We start from the raw sequence: 24,839 nt of genomic DNA on the forward strand, positions 1-24,839 counted from the left end.
CTTACCAATTACAAGAATTATAAATAAGTAGGTATATTTACGTACATATAAATAATGCATAACTAAAACTCATAAAAACACCTAAACTGCCTGCTAACTAAATAAGTAACTAACCAAAAACCACGTAGTTGTTCTACAGATTAAAAATAAATTTATGATTATCTGTTAATGTGAAAACAAAAAACAATTTTAGTATACATTATTAATACATAGTAAGTGTACAAAATCGATCAGAAAACTTGGGGAGAATGTTTTACATAACAAACTAATGGTAGTCAATCATGACAGTAATGTTTTAGTTTTGTTATTAATATCTGATTTAAAGCTTCTAAAAGTTTGTTAATTTTACTTTTTCTTGTCTTTTATACCGTACTAGTTTAGTGTATTTTTGTTGTAATAGTTGGAGGTATCAATTGCATTCAGTATTGAAAGTTTTAAAACATGTTTTTTTAGTAAAAAACATGTTTTATAGGAAGAGTGATTTTTAGTTGAAAATCAGTTGCAATTTTCCTTTATAAATTATTGTATTTGCAGCTTCAATAACAGTTATCTTAATCCAAAAACAGGGTGATAATAATATAGTATTTTAGTTATTATAGTGTTCTAAAAGGTAGAACGTTTAAAAATTTTGTGAATGGCAAATATCGCTTGGAAACAGTGTTTTCTGAAAAATTTGATCCTGTTGAAATGCAGAACAGTTGGTTTTAGTAGTTTTTATGGAATAATTCATATTTACAAAAATAATGTATATTGAATATACAATAAAATATTTGATATACAATCATTTCTTAATTTAACTTTTATTAGTTAAAAGATTGCAATTCTGACTGTGATATCTAAATAAGGAAAAATGTAAACTTTGAACAATTCACGTTTGCTAGTGATTTCCAGGGCCTTGTTTAATGTAAATTATTAATATGTAACGCATGTAAAAGGAAAACTGAATTAAAAAATGAAAATCCACCGTACAATGTGCAATGCTGCCTTTATAAAAATGGGACACTTTTTGCACAGATGATAATACTGTCATTCAACCACAAGGTGCAATATTAGCCAGTCTTTTAGCTTAGAAGAAAATAGTTAAAAGAAACAAAGAAATCAAACAATTTTCTTACTAATATTTACGAATTGGTGCGTTTTGTTCAGCTCTAATGCATGAAATTTTAAATTCTGTAACATAGTTATAATCTACAGCTTGTAAAACGTGATTTATGATTTCCTCATCAATCACTCACATGACTTTTATAACTGGTTGTTTTTCCACAGTTATATTGAACAATTTCCCTTATTTTCAGGAATCTTTTGCAACATAGACCATCTCGATCTATTAATGCCCCGATACGCCGTCAAAGGGGGCGAAGTGACCCTCAAATGCGACCACAGCGTTAAGTTGGAGCACCTGCACAAGGTCGAATGGAGAAAGGGCGATGACAAGTTGTTCGCGTACATAAAGGGCCGAGTCCCGCCGTTCATGGCCTGGATGATACCTGGAGCTACACTAAATGTAAGCGAGCCTGATTAATTGACAAGCGTCCTAATTAATTCCCCTCGATTACTTAAAGGTTAATGCCGATGATAGTTAGGTGTTTGTCCTATGCAAGCAACTACCTAACTATTCAGTGCAACAACAACTTAATAAATATTAAACCTGATAATGTTCAATTTGGAACTCTGAGAAGGGTTTTGTCAATAAAAATTTACATAAATTTTGACTTTTGTCATTCCAATAGGAAAAGTTATCTATTGTTGTAGTGAAAGGTGGGTTTTATAATGAAAACAAAATTACAAGAAATTTCAGTTTCGTTTGATATGACCAAGTGTTATCTCCTCCTCTAGAATATTTAACCAAGTTTGGTCAATATTAATAGAGGATGTAGCAACACAGAAGTCATGGTTTAATCTAATATATGCACTTTCTTTTATTTTACGTCTTTTTGAAAAAGTTTCTTTGGGTATGATACTACATTCATTCCATTTGACTCTATGATCATTATCAAACGCGTGTTGGCATATATTAGATATGTGAAAGTCTCCAGTTCTTAAATAATTTTGGTGTTCTTTAATACGTTTTTTTAAAGGTCTGGAGGTTTCACCAATATAAAATTGATTGCATTCGCAAGGAATTTTATATATCACGTTTCTTGTAGATTCATTTTTATTGTGAGGTTTTGTTTTAGTTAAGTGTGATCTTAATGTGTTTTGAGTTCTAAATATTGTTCTTTTATGTTTAATATGTTATATTTTTTAGCTATTCGTTTGATTTTGTCAGAAATACCTGGAATGTAAGGAATAAAAAGGTTAGTAAAAGGTAAAATTTGATTTTGATTTCCAGATTGTTTTGGATGTTCTAAATCCCTAAAACATTTATTAATAAATGTTTCAGGATAGTCATTTTCTTTTAGAACATTTTTAATAAATAATTTTTCTTTATTAAATTGTTCATTATTGCAAATAATTTTGGCTCTATCAAATAAACTTTTTACGATACCTTTTTTTACCATTATTGGATGATTGGATTTGTAGTTTAAATATCTATTTGTGTGGGTTGGTTTTCTGTATACTTTTGTTTCAAATTTGTTTATGTCTTTTTTGATTAGAATGTCTAAGAATGAAAGTTCGTTATTTTGTTCAGTTTCTGTTGTAAACTTGATTGTGGGTTCTATTGAGTTTATGTGAGTTAGAAATTGTTTGAGATGATCATTACCGAATGGATATATTGAGAAAACATCATCAATATATCTCCACCAGATTGTTGGTTTATAATTAAAATTATTAATGTTATTTTCTTCGAAATGTTCCATAAAAATATTACTTAATATAGGAGACAATGGAGAACCCATTGCCATTCCAGAATTTTGTTGGTAATAATCATCTCCATATTGGAAGAATGTTGTTTTAACACAAATTGTTAAAAGTTCTAAAATAGTGTTTACGCTTAAGCTTGTACGTTCCCCAAAACTTGAATCATTTTGCAATTTAGATCTTTAGATTTTTTTTTAAATCATCAATTTTATAAACAAACTAAACTGCTCGTCAAAATGAATGGGACAGCGAAATTTTTGAGCGGCTGTATCTTCAAATGAGCCTGTCCTACAATTTTTTTTTATTTCATAACTACAAAGACGGATTGAAAATATTATACCCGTATTTTTTTGTTTTCAAAAATATTAGTCTAAATAGAAAAAAAATGATGGTAAAAACTACATTAATCTCATGTTTAAAACGCCCGCCGCCGGTGACGTACTACACTATCAACCAATCAGCGACAAGAAGTGAAACAGATGGCGTGCAACAGCCAATAAAATCGCCCAGAATTACATACGTCACATGCGCGCCAAAACAGATCTTTTAAATTTAATGGACAAATTCAAACTAATGTAGGAACATTTACGACCATAATTTCTTCTTCAAGAATATGAAAAATTAGTTTTTTGATCCTATTCTTTCGATTCCAGTCATTAAAACAAAAATGTATGATATGTGGGATAGGCCCGAGTCACTCGGTTTTAATAATTTTTTTGAGGATTAAAAGGTAATATCTTTCTTTTTCTGATGATCTTTTTGAAAGTTGCCACGGATCCGAGTATACAGGATGTGACTGAGGTGTAGTCAAAAAATGAAAAATTCGGTTTTCGTCTGGAAAAATTGAAGTTTAATCAGTTTAATCCTGATTATAGCTTAATCTGAATTTTGTTAGTTCGTTACATGTTTAGTAAAAGCATGAACTACATTCCGTTTACATTTGCATCTACATTTTGACAAAATTGTCCAACAAATGGGTGATTTGTATTTAATTTGACGTTATCTTCATTTCAGCTTAAGAAAAGTAGCGCAAAGCAAATCCATCTCACCAACTTGACGTTTGCCGCATCCGGCTCGTATTACTGTGTCGTTTCTATGGAAGCTCCCAGTATATTTACCAAGGATTCGGATGTTAAAGACTTGACAATCATAGGTAATAACTAACCGTGAAGGTCTTAAGATATTTCATTGTTAGCTTTAACAAGAACAAAATTTACATTACAATTTTTTACTTTTCAAAAAACTTCATTCTCAGAGCATAAAAGTAAAGGTTTGCGCGCTTAATACATAAATAACTATTGTTTAAAAGCAATAAATATGCATTTCTTCTTGTGCCTAGTATTTTCTGTTTTAATCGTCCTGTATAACAAACTTGAGTTGCACTTTTTCTTAGCCACGAGAACCTACTTAAAGAATGCACCCTGTATGTATTACTAAATTTTGAGATGTGCTTTAGATAAAACCCAAAAATCATTATATGAACATATTAGTTGGAATGGAACGTTTTCGAGATACAGAGTGGCTTACTTGTACCTACACAAGCCAAAATTAGAAACTTACCATTAAGTTCGGCGTTGTCAAACTGACTGAATTTTTCAAAAATCTATGAATATCGTCACCAAACCAAGCTTGTGGCTTTGGCCTAAATTCACAAGTTTAAAAGGCAATTTTTTTTATTTTCTATTTTTTTTGACTGATGACTGATTTTTGACACAAAATCACAGTTTATTTATGTGTAAAGGATTTTACGTAGACGGTTTCTTTTATTTTCACTACTTTTTACAACAATTTTACAAAAGTAGTGAGGTTGTGAAGCTGAATTAGTACGACGTTGCCAAACTTTCAGTTTTTCTAGTGATGGTTATTTTTAGAAAAAGTTATATTATATTGAGCTTCAAGGAGCTCCTTTCTTATATCCATCTCAAACACGTGTTAAATTTGAGTTTTATTATGCAAAGTTTAATTTTGTAATAAAATATCTGCGAAACTGAACAGAATTTGGCAACAACCAATATTCCAACATGTCGTCAATTCTGATTCTGTCTCTCTAATTGAAACTAACAAGTTCTCTTGATTTCGCTATTGCCACATCTACTTATTTTTTACTTTTAACAAAAACTTCTGCATTTATCAGTAATGCTATTGTTTTAATTTTTTTAGAACCGCAAGACCGAGACCCCAACATAACATTCCGAAAATACACATACTACATTGGAGAAAGATTGGAAGCAAACTGCACTACAAGCCCCTCAAAACCACCAGCTCACATCACCTGGTTCCTCAACGATGATAAGGTAATTTAAAAGTTTCTCGATTAATTTGAATCAAACAGTACAATTACAATCGGTTGTGTTTGATTGAGAATCCTTTTAAATCCCATTAACAGTTACCATAACTTTGCTCAAACTCCGCTAAACTCTAACGAAACAACACTAATATGCAAATTAGTTCAGTAACTTTGCTAATCTCGACTTGCTACCTCAAATATTTGGAGTATTGGTGTTGCTCGAACTTGTTTCTTCTGCGAAAAATTGCATCTTTTTTAATTGGTAATAATAAGTAGTGATCCCGTGTGGCTACTTATGTACTTCTATTAACGTTGAGAAACTGAAACTGTATCCAATTAAACTTTAAAAGTAACTCTATAAAGTTAAATTAATTTTGAAGTTTGTTTCGGAATCTTCTTGCTGGTTTCTCTAGTCTCGGTGTAGTAGTAAAATGTTTTTACTCAGTTTGAGCACTTAGCGTAACTTGGCACATCAAAAATCTAGTAAAAATATTACTTTTTTAATCAACTTTTGGAGTAAATTTGTTATTACTATTAATTTAAATGATCTTTTTTTTTTAATATCCATTAAGCGCACTAAAATTTGCTATTAATCTATTGAAGCAATAGACCCTGTATATGCTTATGAAGCAGTTCTGCAAACCTGTATATTTGTTAAATTAGTATATAAAATTAAAAAAAAACAAGATTTTTTTCTGTGACTCTTTGAGCATGAAAATTTAAGCGTTAAATTGAAAATTCTCATTTGTGTCAAAAATCAAATAAAATTAGACTCGATAATTTGGCCGGGTTGCCAAAATGCCATTTAATCGTAGTTATTTTAAAACTGCTAATTTTGCACTTCAGTCAGTTGTACAAGTTTCACCATGTATATTCCTATTTTTTCCACACAGTTTAAAAAAAATATTCATTCATATCTAGTGACGGGTTTTGTACGAAAATTTTTGAATATTTTGAGCGTTTTTCATTTCACAGTGCACATCCACCATTTTTATAAATATATATAACATAATCACATTCCTAAACTGACGGAAGTGTGACTTGGAAGTATTCCCAAACTGACCATTATTCAAATTGTGTACAAAACCTTGCAATGCTGTCATATCAATGATTTTCGTCAAAATGAATCATAATGACAAGTCTACAATGTTTCAAAATGACCATTTTGACAATTTTCTGTGAAAATTTACAATGTTGTCAAATTTATATTTTTCGAGAAAGCACACAATTCTACAGTGAAATTTTGTTTGAAAACTTTGCAGTGGTGCGAAGAATACATTTCTACAGTGTCGCCAAACTTACAATTTTTCTAATTTTGTAAAAAACGTTTGCAATGTTGGCAAATTTACCATTTTTCTAAAACCAATTAAGAAGCTATTTTTTAAAGTGTTGCCAAATTTTTATAATTTTGTGAAAAAATTTACAATGTGGTCAAATCGACAATTTTGGTGAAAACTACCAATAATCACAGTTATTATAATCACATTGTTGCCTAACCACATTATATCAAGAATATAATATTTTTTTCTGTTGTTGTGGCCTAATAACCATAATAACCATTTTTCCACTTTTGTGTAAAAATTTACAATGTTTGTTCAAATCGACCATATTTGTAAAAACAAAGAAAAATCACAATTCTACAGTAATGCCAAACTATCATTTTTTCTAATTTTGTGCGAAAATTTGCAATGTTGCCAAATTCACTATTTTTGTAAAGACGAACAATAATCAAATTCACAGTGGTGCAAAATAATTTTTTTTCTAGATTTGTGCAAAAATTTGCCTTGGTGTCAAATTGATGATTTACGTGACAACGAACAATAATCACACTTCTACAGTGTTGCCAAACTACCATTTTTTTTTTGTTTTTTGTTGTTGTGGTCTACTGACCATGTTTCCACTTTTGTGTAAAACTTTACAATGTTTGTTCAAATCGACCATGTTTGTAAAAACAAAGAAAAATCACAATTCTACAGTAATGCCAAACTATCAATTTTTCTAATTTTGTGCGAAAATTTGCAATGTTGCCAAATTCACTATTTTTGTAAAGACGAACAATAATCAAATTCACAGTGGTGCAAAATAATTTTTTTTCTAGATTTGTGCAAAAATTTGCCTTGGTGTCAAATTGATGATTTACGTGACAACGAACAATAATCACACTTCTACAGTGTTGCCAAACTACCATTTTTTTAGTTTGTTGTGGTCTAACTGACGATTTTTCCCACTTATGTCTAAAAATTTACAATGTTTCTTCAAATCGACGATATTTGTAAAAACAAACAAAAATGACAATTTTACAGTAATGCCGAACTATCAATTTTTCTAATTTTGTGCGAAAATTTGCAATATTGCCAAATTCACTATTTTTGTAAAGACGAACAATAATCAAATTCACAGTGATGCAAAATATTTTTTTTTTGTAGATATGTGCAAAAATTTGCATTGGTGTCAAATTGATGATTTAAGTGACAACGAACAATAATCACACTTCTACAGTGTTGCCAAACTACCATTTTTTTTTAGTTTTTTGTTGTTGTGGTCTACTGACCATTTTTCCACTTTTGTGTAAAACTTTACAATGTTTGTTCAAATCGACCATGTTTGTAAAAACAAAGAAAAATCACAATTCTACAGTAATGCCAAACTATCAATTTTTCTAATTTTGTGCGAAATTTGCAATGTTGCCAAATTCACTATTTTTGTAAAGACGATCAATAATCAAATTCACAGTGCTGCAAAATATTTTTTTTTTCTAGATATGTGCAAAAATTTGCATTGGTGTCAAATTGATGATTTACGTGACAACGAACAATAATCACACTTCTACAGTGTTGCCAAACTACCATTTTTTTAGTTTGTTGTGGTCTAACTGACGATTTTTCCCATTTTTGTGCAAAAATTTTAATGTTTGTTCAAATCGACGATATTTGTAAAAAATCACAATTTTACAGTAATGCCGAACTATCAATTTTTCTAATTTTGTGCGAAAATTTGCAATGTTGCCAAATTCACTATTTTTGTAAAGATGAACAATAATCAAAATTCACAGTGATGCAAAATAATTTTTTTTCTAATTTTGCAAAAATTTGCGATGTTGTAAAATTTATGATATAAGTGAAAACGATCAATAATCACACTTCTACAGTGTTGCAAAACTACCATTTTTTTAGTTTTTGTGCAAAAATTTGACAGTATTTCAAAAGTGACAATTTTCCTAACTTTGTACAAATATCGGGAAAAAACGTTTTGAAACCCAACAAATAATTTTTTGGAATGGTAATAATATTTCTTCAAACACTTTTGTAAATTTATTGTACTGAATTATTGTTAACAGATATACAAATATAGGTTAGAACTTCTTTAGATTAACTTTCGTTAAACAAACGAACGATAAAAGTTGTAAACAGTAACCTGAAAGAGCAATAACACAAAATTGATTCTTTAGAAAATACTTGCTGTATGAAAACTATATAAAAAGTAATATTTTCCAATGGTTTTGACTTTTTAAAACTGATTGAACTAACGTGTACCTAAGTGGACAAATTTTGGATTTGTTAGATTTTTGTTACCGTGTATAAAGGTTGTTAAAACCTAGAAAAAATGATACTCTACTTTTAATAAAACGTATCGCATAAAACACTTTTAGAAAATCTGGAGAAAACAACTCATTCAAGCGCATTTGTTCCACAAAATCATCAAACATACAAACAAGACAAAACGTAATTTTGAAAGAAAGTTAAACTGAAAATGATGAGTTAAACAGACTAATGAAACGAGTCTCGTAAAATGCTCAAAACGTTGAAACGTTAAAAATAATTAGCGGTCGTCTGAACTGAATAAATTCCAAACGCAAATAAGCAATTGCAGTTGACGGGTCCATGAGAATATATACGTGCCGGGAAATTTTAATTATTCAACAAAAGAACAGTTTTATATGCAACGGAAGGGCGAGCATCGTTTGCCACTACGGAATGAGAAATTACGAAATTGCTTTACCCGGAAAACTGACTTTCCTTATGACGTATGACCATAATTATTGCTGTAACCCAGCTGGAATTTCACATTCTCTGTACAAGTGTTTCAAGCTGGCGCTATTAAACTGTATTGTTGTAGTAGTAGGCGCTTAATATATGGTGGTTCAAATAATTTTGGAATTTTTTAAATATTTAGGTATCGGATGAATTTACTAAAAGCTTCTCCAACGGTTATCATGGACATGGATTCTTTGAATCTAAAGCTTCTTCCATAAAACAAGTTTCCATTGAAGTGGCACAGCTACATGGAGGCGATGATGGAAGATTGCGTTTGACTTGTATGGCCACCATTCCTGGATATGTCAGTAAGGACAGTAATTATGCTGACATGAGGAACTCAACTATTGATAGTAAGTAGACTGACTTGTTTTTCTGTAAAATCAATTATTACCGCACTAGTATACAGTACAGTTAAGTAATCATACCAATTTACAAGCAAAAAGTTGAAATAGGCCAACGATTAGTTTAAAGCCCTGTATATAATAATATTCTTAACATTTTTATAATTTACACTTATTATTTTTTTAAATTAATATTTTTTAATTTGAATTCCTAAATAAGTCTATTTTGATTCTCTGACTAAATAAGTAGGGTGTAGTCCGTCAAACTGTCCCACAAGTCTTTAAATAGCTAGCACATTTATTTTTAATAATCTGTTGGACATTATAACTTCCCCTTCGTTTTGTTCCGCTTGTTAGATAGGGACATACATTATTCAGAAAGAGAAAGGTACTTTCTGAAAGTTGCTACGTAATATCCAATCGATTCCAATCTCTTAGTCTCTATTCTTTGTATTGCTTCGAGTGATTTTGTCTCTTTTAGATCAGCATTTTCGTTCGCAAGTATGGATACTCCTTGAGGCTTAAGTACACTGCCACGGTCGGTAAATAATAATTGTCTCTTCGTGTTTGTTTTGCTTTGTTAACGGTGTTGACATTATTTATTTAGGTGCCTGTTTCCTTACGCCTCAAAAAGGGACCGAATTTCATTAGGAATTAAAACTAGCACTGAGCTAATTGAATTTCTAATTGCTTTCCCTACAAAAATCAAAACAATACATGCGTGGCAGGAAATATCGTTCGCTTGTCCTAATTTTTTTAATTTAGAATAATAAAAGAGATTACTAAAACATGCAAAAGTACGAGTTCAAAGACGAAAAGCACTAAAACTAATTCAAAAGGACTTTCACCTACTTTGTTCACTTTATTTCCTTTTAAATGCCGAAACGCTTCCTCAAGCGAGATCCTTATTTGCACATCAGATAGACAAACGGCAAATGCCATCTGTAAAACAGCCGTGTTCTCTGGTTATTTATTTTATTTAGCAGTCCTTTCCTTTCACAAGTTTACTAAATTTAAATTGAAGAGAATGGCAAATAAGTTCATTCAGCCGTCTTTGAAATTTACTCCTAGGAATGTTTTCCTTTGAATGTTTTGTGAATTTAATTTATGATCAACAATTTTCATAATTTGTGTGGATATGATGCACATTTGATTTTTTGAAAGCAGTTTTTCCTTTAATTTGGAAAAGGATAGTTTATTACAGATGTATTTCAAATTTACTTTCAGGAATGATTTCTTTAACTAGATATTTGTATTTTAGACTTGCCTAATTATATTAACCTGTCAAAATTTAATCCATAGAGTTATAAAACTAGCAAATAAAACACCAATCAATCTAGTGTACCTGACTGAGCTGTGACGTACTATCCACTGGGTTTAATATACAGGGTGGTCCAGTTTTAAGTGTCAATAATTCACCATTTGATAGCTAATCAAAAAATAAGTTGACTTGCATTATTTCATTTTTCTGAAAAACGTTTCCTAAGGAAGATACAGTCCTCCAAATTTCAATTTAAAAAATCGTTTTATAGTTTAAAACTGAACATCCAAGACTAGTGAAAGTCCAAATTTGTACTGAATAGTCTAAAAACTTTTTTACTATTAGGAATGGTCTTATGATTCGCTTTCTCAGACTGTCATCCTGGTTGAGTGTCTGAAACTGGCATTCAAGAACTAAAAAAAGTCCGGAAATCAAGACAAAGATTGTATTGTGCATGAAACTCATTTTTTACTACTAAAAATAATATAAAAGTTGACTTTTAATGCTAGAACTGACTTTACTAGGACTAATGAGAGTCCAAAAGTATATTTTCAAGGCTTTAATTGGTGTACAATTCAATTTTCTGGACAGGACAACGAGTCTAGAAGTAAATTACATTTTCGGACTATTTTATTTCTGAAAATTAGTTCTCAAGACGTATTATTCTAGCATTTGGTACCAACATTTTTTACTTTTATTACTGAAGAAACTTGACTTTTGGAAATAGTCTTAAACTCGATTTTTCAGTCTTAAAAAGCACTAAAAACAGTCTGAATTTCTTAGAGGTGCTACAATTTATTGCACCTATAAGTGTAGAAGTCAATTTAATAGTGAAGAAGCTTGAAATAACATTTTCAAGACTATGGTCAGTGGACACACACTTTTAGGCCTGGTAAGTCAAAAACTTTGTAAAGATAGTCTTGAAACTCGATTTGAGGCACTGAAAACAGCCTTAAAACACTAAAAACAGTCTAGTTTATTAAGAAATACCCGAATTTTTAGCACTGAGGTGTCTAGAAATCGATTTAATAGTGACAAAGCTTCGAATGCCATTTTAAGTCTATGAAGAATGTAAAAATTGTTTTTTAAGTTTGCTATGTCAATAACTTGGTAAAGATAGTCTTGAAACTCCATTTTCCAAGCTGAAAGCAGTTTTGAAGCACTAAAAATAGTCCAGAATTCGAATAAAATGAAAAGCAAAGTAAAAAGCACGAAAAGTTCGTTTTCAAGACAATTTTCATGAATCTAATGTTAATGTCCTGCATCTAAGACTATTTTCAAGACTAAAATATTGAAATTTGTCTTAAAATTATGAAAACTTACTTCAAATGCAAATTTTAAGCTTCTGATGTCACTTTTCATTAGTTCAGTCACATTTTGGGGTTCAAGTCAATTTTTAAGGTTTAAATGTATGAATTTGTAGTAACAAATTCTTGAAAAAGTAGTTTTTATGTCTACAAGTCAATTTTTAGTATTAAAGTCTCTCGATTTGCATGAAAACTGGTTGCAAACACAATTTTTAAGCTTCTGAAATTTTTATCTTTTCTAATTCAATTTTCAAAACTAAAGCCTTTACAAAAACCAAAATAAATTCTTATAAAAAAATAAGTAAGCAGTTTGATGTAAGTAGTGGTTTACCTCTTGAAAGGTATAAAAGTAGAAAAGTAGTCCAACATTTGTAAATTATATTAAATGCACTTTATAGTCTTATGACTACGATTTATTGGGTTGTTTGATCTGTCGCAAACGTGATATTTGTCAAAATCGGAGCTATAAAAATTATAAAAGCTTTGAGTATTGTGTCAGCTAAATAAATTACATTTTATAACTCGATGAATAAAATTCTGACGGTTGCTACGAGTTGCTGTCTATTTTGAATGTTGTATGATATATCATAAAAGTAGAAACTGTTAAAACTCCCTCCATGGACCTATAACACTGTTTGAATTATATCAGAAATAATTTATAGCTTAATGAATATGATATTCCAGTTTTGTTGTTCCAAAAAGCTATAAAACTTGGAAAGATACTTTCATTTTGTGTATCTTTTATAGTTCTTTGAGAGCAGTATTTTGACGAATGACTATCTGCTTTAAAAGATGGTTGGTCTGTTGTAAACTCTCTGTCGTTGTTGTAAAATTGGTAATCGTTAAAATCTTTTCCATAAAGCTGCAAAACAAAATTTACATTTATTAGTTACATACAAATATTTTACTGTTTGACAGCCTTATTCTTTCACAGTCAACATCTCATTGAGCTATAAAACTACAAACCATATGATGTGCGTAGTTGATTTTACGATAAAAAATTTCTTTAAGATTAGTCTTAACATGTGTATTTTCTTTGTTTTAGTTGAAATAATGGAAGAAACCCCCGACCCTCCATCTCCAGTTGAAGCAGCCTCATCAGCAAGCATCCTAAACTTCAGCTTTATTTTGTTCGCCCTCAAAGCCACCCTTATCCTGCAAATGTTGTAAGACGCATTATTTCCAGGCTTTATAGAAAAATTGTCGTTAATTTTGCAAAAGTCTAAGATATATTTTTTTAACTAAGTTATGATAATATATTTCAACCTATCCCGTATTTACACTAAGTCTTGTTTTAACAATAATAATCATTATCAATCGAGAAAGTCAATTTTTAGTAATCAATCTGTAGCGTTTTCTGGAAACTATTAATCTAACTAACTGCTCGTAGGAATTCACTCCAGAAACACCCTGTACATTAAAAACAGGGGTTAAAACATTGAATAAAAGCAAAAACCAAATTTAGACGAGCAGATTTTTAGTTACCAATAATTGTCACATTAGTAGCTTGCAGGGTATAGTATCCAACTAGGTAATTGCTGTAATACCTTATGAAAAAAATTGTCTAAAATTATATTTCGTGTTATACTAACAAATATAGATATATTTATACGAATATTTAAGTTGTATACACAACAGTGGTGGTATAAAAATGGTGATTGTACTATTTTATAGTGTAAAATCACACAAAACAATTTAAAAAGAGCACTCGATGTAACAAAAAAGAAACGATGTTCTAAATGTGTAAGAAATATTTGTAAGTGTTTTTTTTTTAAGAAAAATGTTGTTAAAGCAAAGCACATATTCTCATCAGTTCCTCTATGACGAAAATGAAAGAAAAATGATAATGAACAATGTAATAGTCTGTTTTACTTTGATTTTCGCCATATAATTCTATTGTCTCTAATTATTTCATCGAATCTTTTATTGCTCAATTTTTTTTAACACTTTTCTGTTGTTAACTTTACAGGTTAGAAACCAATCTTGTGACTGTGGAAGTAATTTTATGCACCAAAAAAAAAACTAAATGGGCTTTAAAGTTATAAAATATACGGGGTGTGATCAAAAAGTGGTTTAGTGCCGCGATTGCGAGTGATCAGTTTTAGACATATCCTTAGGTTAGATTTTTGAACAAGGTTAGCTGTGATTTACTTCCAGGTAGACGCTTCTAGTTGGTCTATAGTCTTTTTGGTCACCCTCTGTAAACAAGTCATCAAATTTAAAAAAAAAACATCGGTGTTTAACTAGTAATAATCGCTGTTTTGTTATTAGTGTTTATTAGTGTTAATTGTTAATAGATGGTATGTCTTTTGCACAATGCATTGTGTTTTTTACGAAAGTTGCTTTACACCTTGATGGTTATAATTTCTTACCGAAACTTTAGACTTCGAAAATTAAATGCAACGTATTGAAACAATCATTTAGAAGAAATATTTAGTTCACAGTTTATTGGTATTTTCTACTCGTATTAAATATATTTTCTAGAACCTGTAGCTTAACTAGGAAAATTCGTATTAGAATATTATAATTAAATAATAGAGTGACACCTAAATAGAAGTTCTAAACAACTAGATTAACCTGCTCTAGTTATTAAAATTTTGTGATTATGTAAGTATGCAGCTATGAATAATTTAAAAACAAGCTTAAATTTTTTAATTGGATCAAATAATATCTTAAAAATTGACAATAATTAAAATTTCATGTTTAGCTTTTAAAAACTTGCTTAAAAACTAAATTTTTTACTATTGAATTCATTCAATATTCTGTTTGGTTGAATATAAGTACTATCTACACAAATTTAGGACTTGAAAAGTATTGTCAACGACCAAATTTTGCTTTCAAGCCTTCAACATTGTCTTGATCAATTAATACCTTTTTAAGATAGATTTCATTATTTTACACTTCAAAATTGATTTTTATAGTAAATCCAACATTTGGGTAAATCAAGTAAGAAAAGAGCGTATTACGATCATTTCTTATTTTTTAAATTTAATTTTTCTCTCAAAATTGGCTTTATCAAAAAATCTTTTGAGTATTTGACTTCAATTTCAGGCGTTGAAAAATTTTGTCTTTTTTGTTTGTTTTGTAAATTTTGTACTTTAGTATTGTGTTGTTGTAATTTTAAGACTTTATAGTTTCTTTCCAAACCTTCAAAATTAGCTTAAAAAAAAAACTTATGAAAATCGACTTTGATCAGCAAAAAAATCAAAATCATGTTTGTAATACTTTTAATCGGATTTTGAACCCTGGTGAACCAAATTATTTCTCATCTACAGACCTTAAATGCTTTATACCCTACAAAAATCAGTCTACAGTTTAATTTTGGGGAATAAATGTTATTAATTGTAGTCTTTTTAATAACTTTACTGAGAAGTTGATTTCTAAACTTGGTGTTCTTAGAATAGTAGTTTTCCTAATCAGTGCGCAAAGTTATGTTTTCCCGCACGTGAAAGCAGAAGGATAAGCTTTAAGTGCGGGAAAAACTGTTTGGCGCACGTGTTAGGAACAATATTTTTTCTACGAATGAAATAACTATACATTTTGTTTTTAATTTTAATTTTTTATTTGACAATTTTTTTAAAATTAATTTTGTAAAACAGGCTTTTCCTAACAAACAGCAGACAACAGAATATGTTATGCATACCTTAGCAAAACATGCCTATTAGTATTTGTTAAGGTTTTAGTTATCATTTTATTACGAAATATCTTACAAAAGAATTACCTCAGATCAAAAAGAAATTATAATACGAAAACCTTCTTTTAAAACCCCCTAAAAACCAGATAAAGCCGTCTGGCTATAAAAAGAGCAACGGGCGATAATACACGACAATTAAAAAGATAAAAGATAACAAAGGTCCTCCCGAAATTAATTACGTCCCAGAAGGGTCATAACCGGTCCGGCCCTTCGCCGATCCGCTGTTTAATGTAATCCTCCCGATTTCTAATCCACTAAATTGTTCCCGTTTAATCTGCCGGGTCTGTTTTTGTCTCTCAAACAATCTCTTCTTGTTATATAGAAGGGCTTTAATAACTTGTTTATATTTTGTCTTAATTGCACATTCGTTAACGAAACATATCATTATACAGCAATAATTTTCAATTTTCAAGCAAGGGTAACTACAGAAAGTCAATCCTCGTGAGTCAATCATAATCTAGCTACTATGTATAGGAAAACCATAAACTGTGAACTAACCAGCTTTTTTGATTTTTTACCCAAACGAATGGATGAATTAGGTAAAAATTATAGCAAAAAAGTATATCATTCCGTATTGATATTTGTTAACACGTAAGATTATTTAATATAATAAATATACATATAATAAATATATACATATATGAGAGCTGATCAAGGTTTTATAGTGAAAACCAGCCAATCCACACGTAAAGATATTCTAAAAATGAGTGATTAACACTATAAAACCTTTATAAAGTTAAGTCTGCAGGCGAAAACGCCAAAAATGTCTTCCTTAAGCTACTGTCTATTGTAATATTTTTAAGGGAGCAAACTAAATTGTCACTTCGAGCTTCTACACTGGACTTTTTAGCAGTTGGCACCTCTGGATGCTTTTCAACCAACACTTCCATCTATCCAATAATCTTCTCCAAGCACTAATCCAACAGTAGAGCTCGTAGAATTGACAATAATTTGCTTTGAAAATATATATTTATTTACTTATAGAAATTTTGAAATGTTGGTCAACTCTGCGATTGTTAAGTCACGCCAACAAATTACTTTTATTTCGGAACTTATGAAGTACGTACATATAGATGGTTTTTAAGTTTAATCCAACTAGTATACAACTGACATTTTATGTAAAGATATGATAAATGTAAAGTGTAAAACTTGATTCTCTATGTTTTGTAAACAAAACTAAAAATTAAATAAAGAATTGTGTATTAGTTTTGTTTTTTCTATTCATACGATCACTACTAGACGTTAGACAACTGAAACTTTGTACAGATTTTTTTTAACAGTAAGTAAGTGATTCTTTACTAATACAAAAGTATTAGAGAACTCTTATAAATGCATAATTTATAATTGTTTAATTAATTCTTACATTCTGCGTAAAATTCTGTATAAACATAGTAGTTTGTCTACACATCACAATGGGCCTGTCCCACATTTTTTTTTTATTTCATAACTACAAAGACGGATTGAAAATATTATACCCGTATTTTTTTGTTTTCAAAAATATTAAGTCTAAATAGAAAAAAAACGATGATAAAAACTACATTAATCTCATGTTTTAAACGCCCGCCGCCGGTGACGTACTACACTATCAACCAATTAGCGACAAGAAGTGGAACAGTTGGCGTGCAACAGCCAATAAAATCGCCCAGAATTACGTACGTCACATGCGCGCCAAAACAGATCTTTTAAATTTAATGGACAAATTCAAACTAATGTAGGAACATTTACGACCATAATTTTTTCTTCAAGAATATGAAAAATTAGTTTTTTGATCCTATTCTTTCGATTCCAGTCATTAAAACAAAAATTTATGATATGTGGGATAGGCCCATTTGAATTAGATGCTACAAGGTGATAATAACTTTTAAAATTGATTTTCTATTAGAGTTCTTGCAAGTCTTCATAAAACACCCTATATACAGGTTGCGTTGTTCTTTAGTGGGCAAGAGGTAAAAATAAAACACTAAAATATCGTACAAGACATGTATTATTAGAATGGTTCTACGGAATGTATAATTTCACATAAAATTCTGCTTAACTGTATAGAATATTATAAATACTTTCCTGGTCTTTCCATATTCGTCATCATTTATCGTTTAACTGTTATCGAACGACTACAAATTATTAGAATACGGAACTACTACCGCTTAAATCACAAAATAATTAGGAATAGTATAAAAAATACAAAGTTTTAATACGTGGTAACTACAGAGTGTTTTTATAATCATTTCAACAAGCCAAAGTAAAACGAATTTAGTAAAACAACAAAACAAAAAGTCAAAATTATATAAACAACACAACAATCACAAATGGTTGAGATGATTGTAAACAATGATTTTTAATAATTTTAAAATAGATACTTTAATGTGCCGTCGATTTGTTCAGCATGATTAAATAACGATTAATAATATTTGAGCACGTAAAACTTAAAATAATAACTAATTTATTAACTAGCGCACAACTTTGAGAAAAATAACTACATATACAAGGACGCTCACCTATATTAATAATTCGGGAAAAAACTAACGCGTTTTTTGGAAAAAAGTTGTCGAGAATGAGGCGACCAATACTTCACAATCACAAAAATTGATGGGACAAGTTCATATAACATTTTTCCAAAGAGTAATTCGATGAAAAAGGAATTAAGCGTTTTCCGTTTATTTTAGATGATTAATAAAATGGATTCAGTAAATGATTTATCGTCAGTAATTCAACTCCTAGTTGGTAATAGGTTTACCCAAACTGTCATTAAACTGTAATATAATATCTAGTTGTGTTACGAAAAACTCGGTGGGTATTGTTCAATTTATTATTTGCCATATTCCCATATTTAGGATGAATGGGTTACATACCAAATTTAACAATAACAATAAACTACAGCATAAAAACAAACTTGAGAACACTAAAATATGAAATCCAAAAGTCAATAACTAAATAACTGCATTGACTGTGAGTTTTAGTAATTGGATTGTCAGTTATAGTTTTACACAAACGAGGAATTCGAAAGTTTGCTAGAAAAGTTACTCAAACCAAGCTGAGATTCATATTGAGAACAATGTTCCAATATTAATTGGTCTGATTGAGAGATTAGGCCAAAAACTGTCAAGTTCGTCAAGTAGCAGCAGTTATTTAGGTTGTCAAACAACTATCTGATTTCATGTAAACGTGGCAGATCAATACAATCTCCTTGTAGAATCGTTATATGAACTGTGCATCTGTAAGCCAAGTTCATGTAACCCAAATGTTCCTCAGTCAAAGTAAATAATAAAAAAAATAATACTGTCCATATAAACATCAATAACCACTTTTCTAAACTTTTCACTACAATAAACGTTTCTCAAAGTTGTGACAAACTGTAATCACTAGTTAGCAAATAAAAAATTTGCAATAATGGCACATTCAGAAGAAACAAAACTATTACAGAGAAATAATATCATTGAAAAGATAGGCCTTAACATGACTAGCACATATACGCGTGTATGAAATAAATATGTTTACATAGTGCGTATGATTTTGTGTGACAATGTAACATTAAAATTATAATAACACATTACAAAAAAAGGTGTATAGCTTTGGTGTACAAATTTGGCGTAATTTCAACAACCTTAATAATCATAACTAGACATTTATATGAATAGCAAACCTACTATAATAAGAAAGACAACCTTGCAACCGTCGATTAAATGTGTATAGCATTAACTTGAGAGTACGTGCTTAAAATTTAAGTTGAGGTATTATATTAATAGGACAAATCAAAAAAAAAAGAAAACTATATCAAAATCAGTAATTTCCTTCCATCTTGAAATCATCAGTCTCTTTATCAAACCAAGATTGGTTTTTCCACTCCATCTCAAGTTAGAACGTAATACATATAAAAAAATATACATATAAAGTTGCGTCATGTATACTACTTAATCTAGGTCAGCAGTAAAAAAAAAACAATCACTTGCTCACCGCTCTTGCAGTGACTTCTTCGTTAATTTTCTTGAAAGCTTGAGTCATTTTGGAACGCACTTCTTCTGACAGCTTTTCAACGTCTTTCAAAGTCAGACCCTTTGTACTTATGGGTTCTAAAACCTGAATTATCACGGTACCTGTAAGAAAATAATAGTTATAATAACAATATTAGATATTAAAAAGTTACTTGTTCAGTTTAGAGCAAGAAGAGATAATTTCGTCAATAATCACTAATTTGACCTGCATACAGAAGCGTCTATTTATGTCTTGCATTTTTTTAACGTTCACAGGTAACAAATTAAATAATCAATATTATCTAAATCATTGTACGTTAACCATAACAAACTTTTAGGAAACACATTTTAAACTCAAAATTCAAATTCCTGATAAAGCTAATCAGCAGAAACACACAATTTTTGTTGTGTTTAGGGGATAGATTCCAATGTTTTTTGATGTTAACTATTAAATCACTAGATTACACAAAAAATACCTTGATCAAATCTCATAGTAGGCCTATCCAAGAAGTAATATCGACTGAAAACTACCGGTGTAACTGGCAATTGCGCTGATATGGCTGAATGAAAGGCTCCTTTTTTAAAAGGGTGGATTTCTCCGGTATTTCTTCGAGTCCCTTCAGGAAAAATCCACAGTTTCGTCTGAAAGAAACAACTTAAAATATTAGAAAATCAAGCATTCATCACCTTTTGGAAATTACTATAAATACGCGATCAATTACTGGCAATGACTTACAAAATCCACTTGACCTTTAGTTTACCTTAAATGTTTTAGATAATGTCAGTATTAACTAATCCTAGAAGGTAATCATCAATAAAAAAATAACATACTGACGTATTATTTAAAAAAAATTGTTTCTTGCACTTTTACCAATATTTAATAAAACATAACGACTGGGAGTACAGTTCAGGTATGTAACGTATAATTACAAGTAGCAAATTTATTAATTAAATTGAACTGAAGGTACAAAGTCTCAGAGTCGTGCTATGAAATATAAAATCTAATAAAATCAAGGAATCTGGCAAATCATTTATACGCCATAATGTATACTTGTTTAATGTATTGTACAACAATAATTAAGGAGAACAAATACATAGTCGTAAAAACGCAATTTCAGCACGATAATACAACAGTAATCCCTAACAGAAAAATGCCATGTTAAGCATACACGATTTTATTGGAGGTTTCTGGCATCTTTGATATGTTACATATTATGTTGTAATTGTGGTTGAGTTGGTTACATCCACAGAGTGTCTCAGTGTAGGTATTTGAAGAGTAAATAAATAATAGTGTTAAAGCATGTCAGTAAAAGGGTTTCTACCAAAAGTATTTTGCAGGTTAAAAAAGGTACTAGAAAGTTCCTGAAAACCAGGTTTTATTACTTATTTTTAGACCTTGAAACCGTCTTATTTTATTCTTAATACCGAACAATTTACGACTTTTATAAAAATAAATAAAATAAAACGTTTTAAAGTTATGATAATATTAAATCCAGCTAATGCTTCATCAAGACTTTTTATGCTTTGGTAGTTATTTACTGCGTGTTCGGGAATAATTGACGTTTAACATTAAAAGTAGTGGTATAAGAAACTATTAACAAATCAGAAATCAAAAACTTTGGATAATAAAAATCTCTCATTTGATACTATAACAATTTTAGAAAATAAAAACCTCACACTTCGAATAATCCATTACAAAAAAAAATCCAACAAAACAGAAGTAAGAAGAATCTTATTGATTACTAAATCAGTAAATTAAAGATGTATGATAAAACCGACATCTCCAAATAATATGTGCCTCCTACAAAGAGCTCTCAATTTAAAATGTAACTTTTTTAATTTGTATATAGTTTTGTTAAAAAACAATAATTTAGACTTTCTATCGATTTCGATTGTAATACATTCCCAAGGACAGAACATTAATGGTAGGTTATTAGCATCATAAAAAGGGCAATTTAACATTACTAGTTAAGAACCGAAACTCAAAGTTCAAATAGCAGTCTATTATCGATATAATATCACTATTTGTTCCTCATCTGTAATTCAGAGACATGATTCAAAAATGCATTGACGAATATAATCAATTATTAATAAAACATCACTGTGGATAGTTAAACCAGTATTATCATAATCAGCATAATTTCTAATGACACGGTAGTTATTCCCCCTGTAGATAAAGTGGCAAAAGCTATTCAATAAATATCTAGCTTATACATAATATACCATAAATAATATAGGAGCTGACAAGGCCAACAATGGTATAGTTCCATTTCTTAGTTATTTAATATCGATATGCCGATACCAACCGTAGGAAACTAGGATTTTTCAGTTAGTTAAGTTTTCATAATATAGGTTTTCAGGGCAGAAATAATCACTTTACAACCTTGTGGTTTGAATCATTTATCCAGCTCATCTCTAAGAACAATGTTACAATAAAGCCCCTAAAATGAACCACCTACACCTTGTTACAAAAGATCATTTATACATAAAACGTATGAACCATGGGCCCAAAAAACCTTCACCATTCCTCTTTGAAGTCCTTTATAAAGTAAAAAACTGTTACTTACTCTTTCCTGGGCGACTTTCTCAACAGCCTGTTTAATGACAGCCTTAGCTTGTTCCGCTTTAGTTTTGACACGGGGAATGAAAACCAGGCCGGCCAACCAGGCGGCCAAACCAAAAGGCCAAAACCAAAAGATTTCCCGTTTAGCTATAACGGTACAGCGACCCATTGTTGGCCATATCTGGAACATACCTGTACAATAAAAGTGGTTGTTTAGTGGTTATACAACCATTGGAGACAAAACAAATTGTTAACTGAATAAAATAATTAGAAAAAATAAGAGAAACTCAAATGTTACAAATTAATAATGTTTCTTGGCTTGGTTTGGGCTAGTCTGGACAGTTTGAGTCTTCAAATTTACCGTTAACGTTTTAACAATCATGTCACCTTTAAGACTAAAAATGGCATGTAAAAAAATTTCCACAAGAAAAAACTATGCTTCAAATGATTGTTTTTAAAAATTACAATTCAACTAAACTTACCTAAAACATCTAAAATACTTTGATGATTGCAAACAACCACTGTTGCCACTTGCGGCTCCAGTCTCTCACCATTTCTCAGCTCCCATTTCACACCAATCACTTGGGTTACCCAGCGGCATAAATATGACGCCCAACTATATTAAAAAAATATTTCTTTAAGTAGGAACTTTTTATTAAAAACTTAAAATGTTTTATGAGAACAGGCACTTTATGTTGAAGTAAAGCAAATTGAAAAAGAAATAAAGTAAACATTATAAAAGATCAAAAGTGAGCCAGAACAGCATCATTTCCAAGAAACTGATAAATAAAACAAATTTGATTGACACTTAAATTTGAAACACATTGAATAGCTCTTGATCAATGTGCAATGTTTTTTCTTTGGAAAATGTTTTCATGTTTACATTTTCAATTTTATGTAAACAATAAACATGTTCTTGTCAAATATTTAAATAAAACACTGATAAGCCCAAAACATACATACTCAGATATGGTAAGCAAAACATAAGCAACTCCTCATATTTGTTGGTCTACTAAATTCAAATAAAAGGTTAGCCCAATCTGCATTTAATGTTTCCATTTAGATAATGTCTTAACAGCTTTATTATGCACTGTAGACAAATAATAATATATTATTGACATAACAAGTTTATTTTCCTACTCTCCTGTGATAAATTGCACTTTTTTGCACCCATTTGGGTAATTTTGAGTTATTATATAGGTATAACTCATATTTATTTCATATAATGAAAAAGGCTATCAACAGTTTGGTTTTTCTGCCTCAAGTTTTTTTGAAACATACACATTTGTTTTATGAATGCATTTTGCAGGAAAGTACTACTTTCCATACTTGTTAAGTAAATAATCATTTAAATATCCTACAAGCTGGTTTATAGGATATTTAAATGATTAAAAGGTATTTTCTTTTATTCTGCACTCATTAAGGTCATTGGTCTTTTATTAATCATAATACAACCAGTGATAAAACTAAACAAATAAATTGAGTTGATGATAAAAGTGCATTGACCAGTGAGGCACATAAATTGATTAATATAAACAAAGTCCAGACTTTTCAAACAATTTTTGGTTCAATAAAGAAGCAATTTTTTTTGCTTTTGTAATAGTTATTTACCTATCAAGAGCTGAAAGAAGATTAGACTTGTGGTAGAAGTTTGTGATCAAGGGTGCAACTTTACAGTGATATTTTTGTAAATCTGTGTAAATCTCAGTGCAAATGTTAGTGAAATTTAATAGAGTTTGTATCATCTTTTAGGACTTGTATACTGCATGGAGAATGTGTGTGTGTATACATGTTTCTGTTGAATACTGGATTCTCCACTGTATATCTACCAAAAATTTAATAGAATCTAATAATATAAAGAAAAACAATTTACAGAGAAAAATCTTTAACTAGGCAAATGAAATTTTTCACAGCCTAGGTATGTGGTTGCCATTAAAATTCCTTCCAACTATATTACTTGGCTTATTACAGTGGTAAAAGAAGCTGAGACGTTAAAAAAATAGTGTCATTATTTATGTTAATTTAATAGAAAAAACTACTTACACCAAGTTTAAAACACACCAGGGCCTCAGCAGGAACACAGGAATTAAAATCAAAGAATTGAACAATACCACCGTAGAGTAAATAGCAAATTTGAGGCAATAACAAAATGCCGGTCTAGTTTCGTATAGAAAGGGCAGCCCTAACAGGGCCCCAAATACAAATACTTCTAGGTACATTGTCATGTTAAAAGCACAAATTTCTATCTACTAAACGGTTTAGAACACGACGATTCGCATTGCGTTTAAATGCTGACGCTACGACGAAAAGATAACAGAGTAATTTAACCTGGAACGGGCGAACCTGAGACTGGCAACCGCTTGCGGACTTGAGATTGGAAATCGAAAAATTGATTAGATTTCCGTTTTGTTTACATTTATGGGGTTATATTTATTTTTGTGGTTAGGTGATGACAGTGTTAATGACAAGACAACTAGCTTATGAATTAGTAATCAGTGTAGGCAACCAGCGTTGCACCTATTTTTTATGGATTTCTCCAAAGTTTTCCTAAAAAACTAAAATTCTGATGATTAGAAAGA

At 30.1% G+C, this 24,839-nt stretch overlaps 2 protein-coding genes across 3 annotated transcripts in view; one reads left to right on the forward strand and one right to left on the reverse strand.

Annotated features, from left to right (window-relative positions):
• LOC145740056 (uncharacterized) overlaps positions 1 to 16,934 on the forward strand; it is a 121,677-nt gene extending 104,743 nt beyond the window's left edge. For both annotated transcript variants that reach the window (XM_081995388.1, XM_081995387.1), the window contains exons 3-7: positions 1,296 to 1,504; positions 3,817 to 3,955; positions 4,963 to 5,096; positions 9,263 to 9,476; positions 13,081 to 16,934. In XM_081995388.1, the coding sequence (XP_081851514.1) occupies positions 1,296 to 1,504; positions 3,817 to 3,955; positions 4,963 to 5,096; positions 9,263 to 9,476; positions 13,081 to 13,205 (821 nt within the window). In that variant the 3' untranslated portion in view covers positions 13,206 to 16,934. The remainder of the gene's footprint in view (positions 1 to 1,295; positions 1,505 to 3,816; positions 3,956 to 4,962; positions 5,097 to 9,262; positions 9,477 to 13,080) is intronic.
• Positions 16,935 to 17,695: 761 nt separating this feature from the next.
• Agpat1 (1-Acylglycerol-3-phosphate O-acyltransferase 1) lies at positions 17,696 to 24,695 on the reverse strand. Its single transcript, XM_081994595.1, has 5 exons — positions 24,304 to 24,695; positions 22,743 to 22,876; positions 22,265 to 22,452; positions 20,174 to 20,339; positions 17,696 to 19,820 (listed from the first exon to the last, which is right to left on the reverse strand). The coding sequence occupies exons 1-5, from the start codon at positions 24,483 to 24,485 to the stop codon at positions 19,669 to 19,671; spliced, it is 822 nt and encodes a 273-aa protein (XP_081850721.1). The 5' UTR covers positions 24,486 to 24,695; the 3' UTR covers positions 17,696 to 19,668.
• Between the last annotated feature and the right edge of the window lie 144 nt (positions 24,696 to 24,839).

Source organism: Ips typographus, linkage group LG1 (assembly GCF_016097725.1).
Source record: "Ips typographus isolate SLU linkage group LG1, UJ_Ityp_2.0, whole genome shotgun sequence".
Lineage (NCBI taxonomy): Eukaryota > Metazoa > Arthropoda > Insecta > Coleoptera > Curculionidae > Ips > Ips typographus.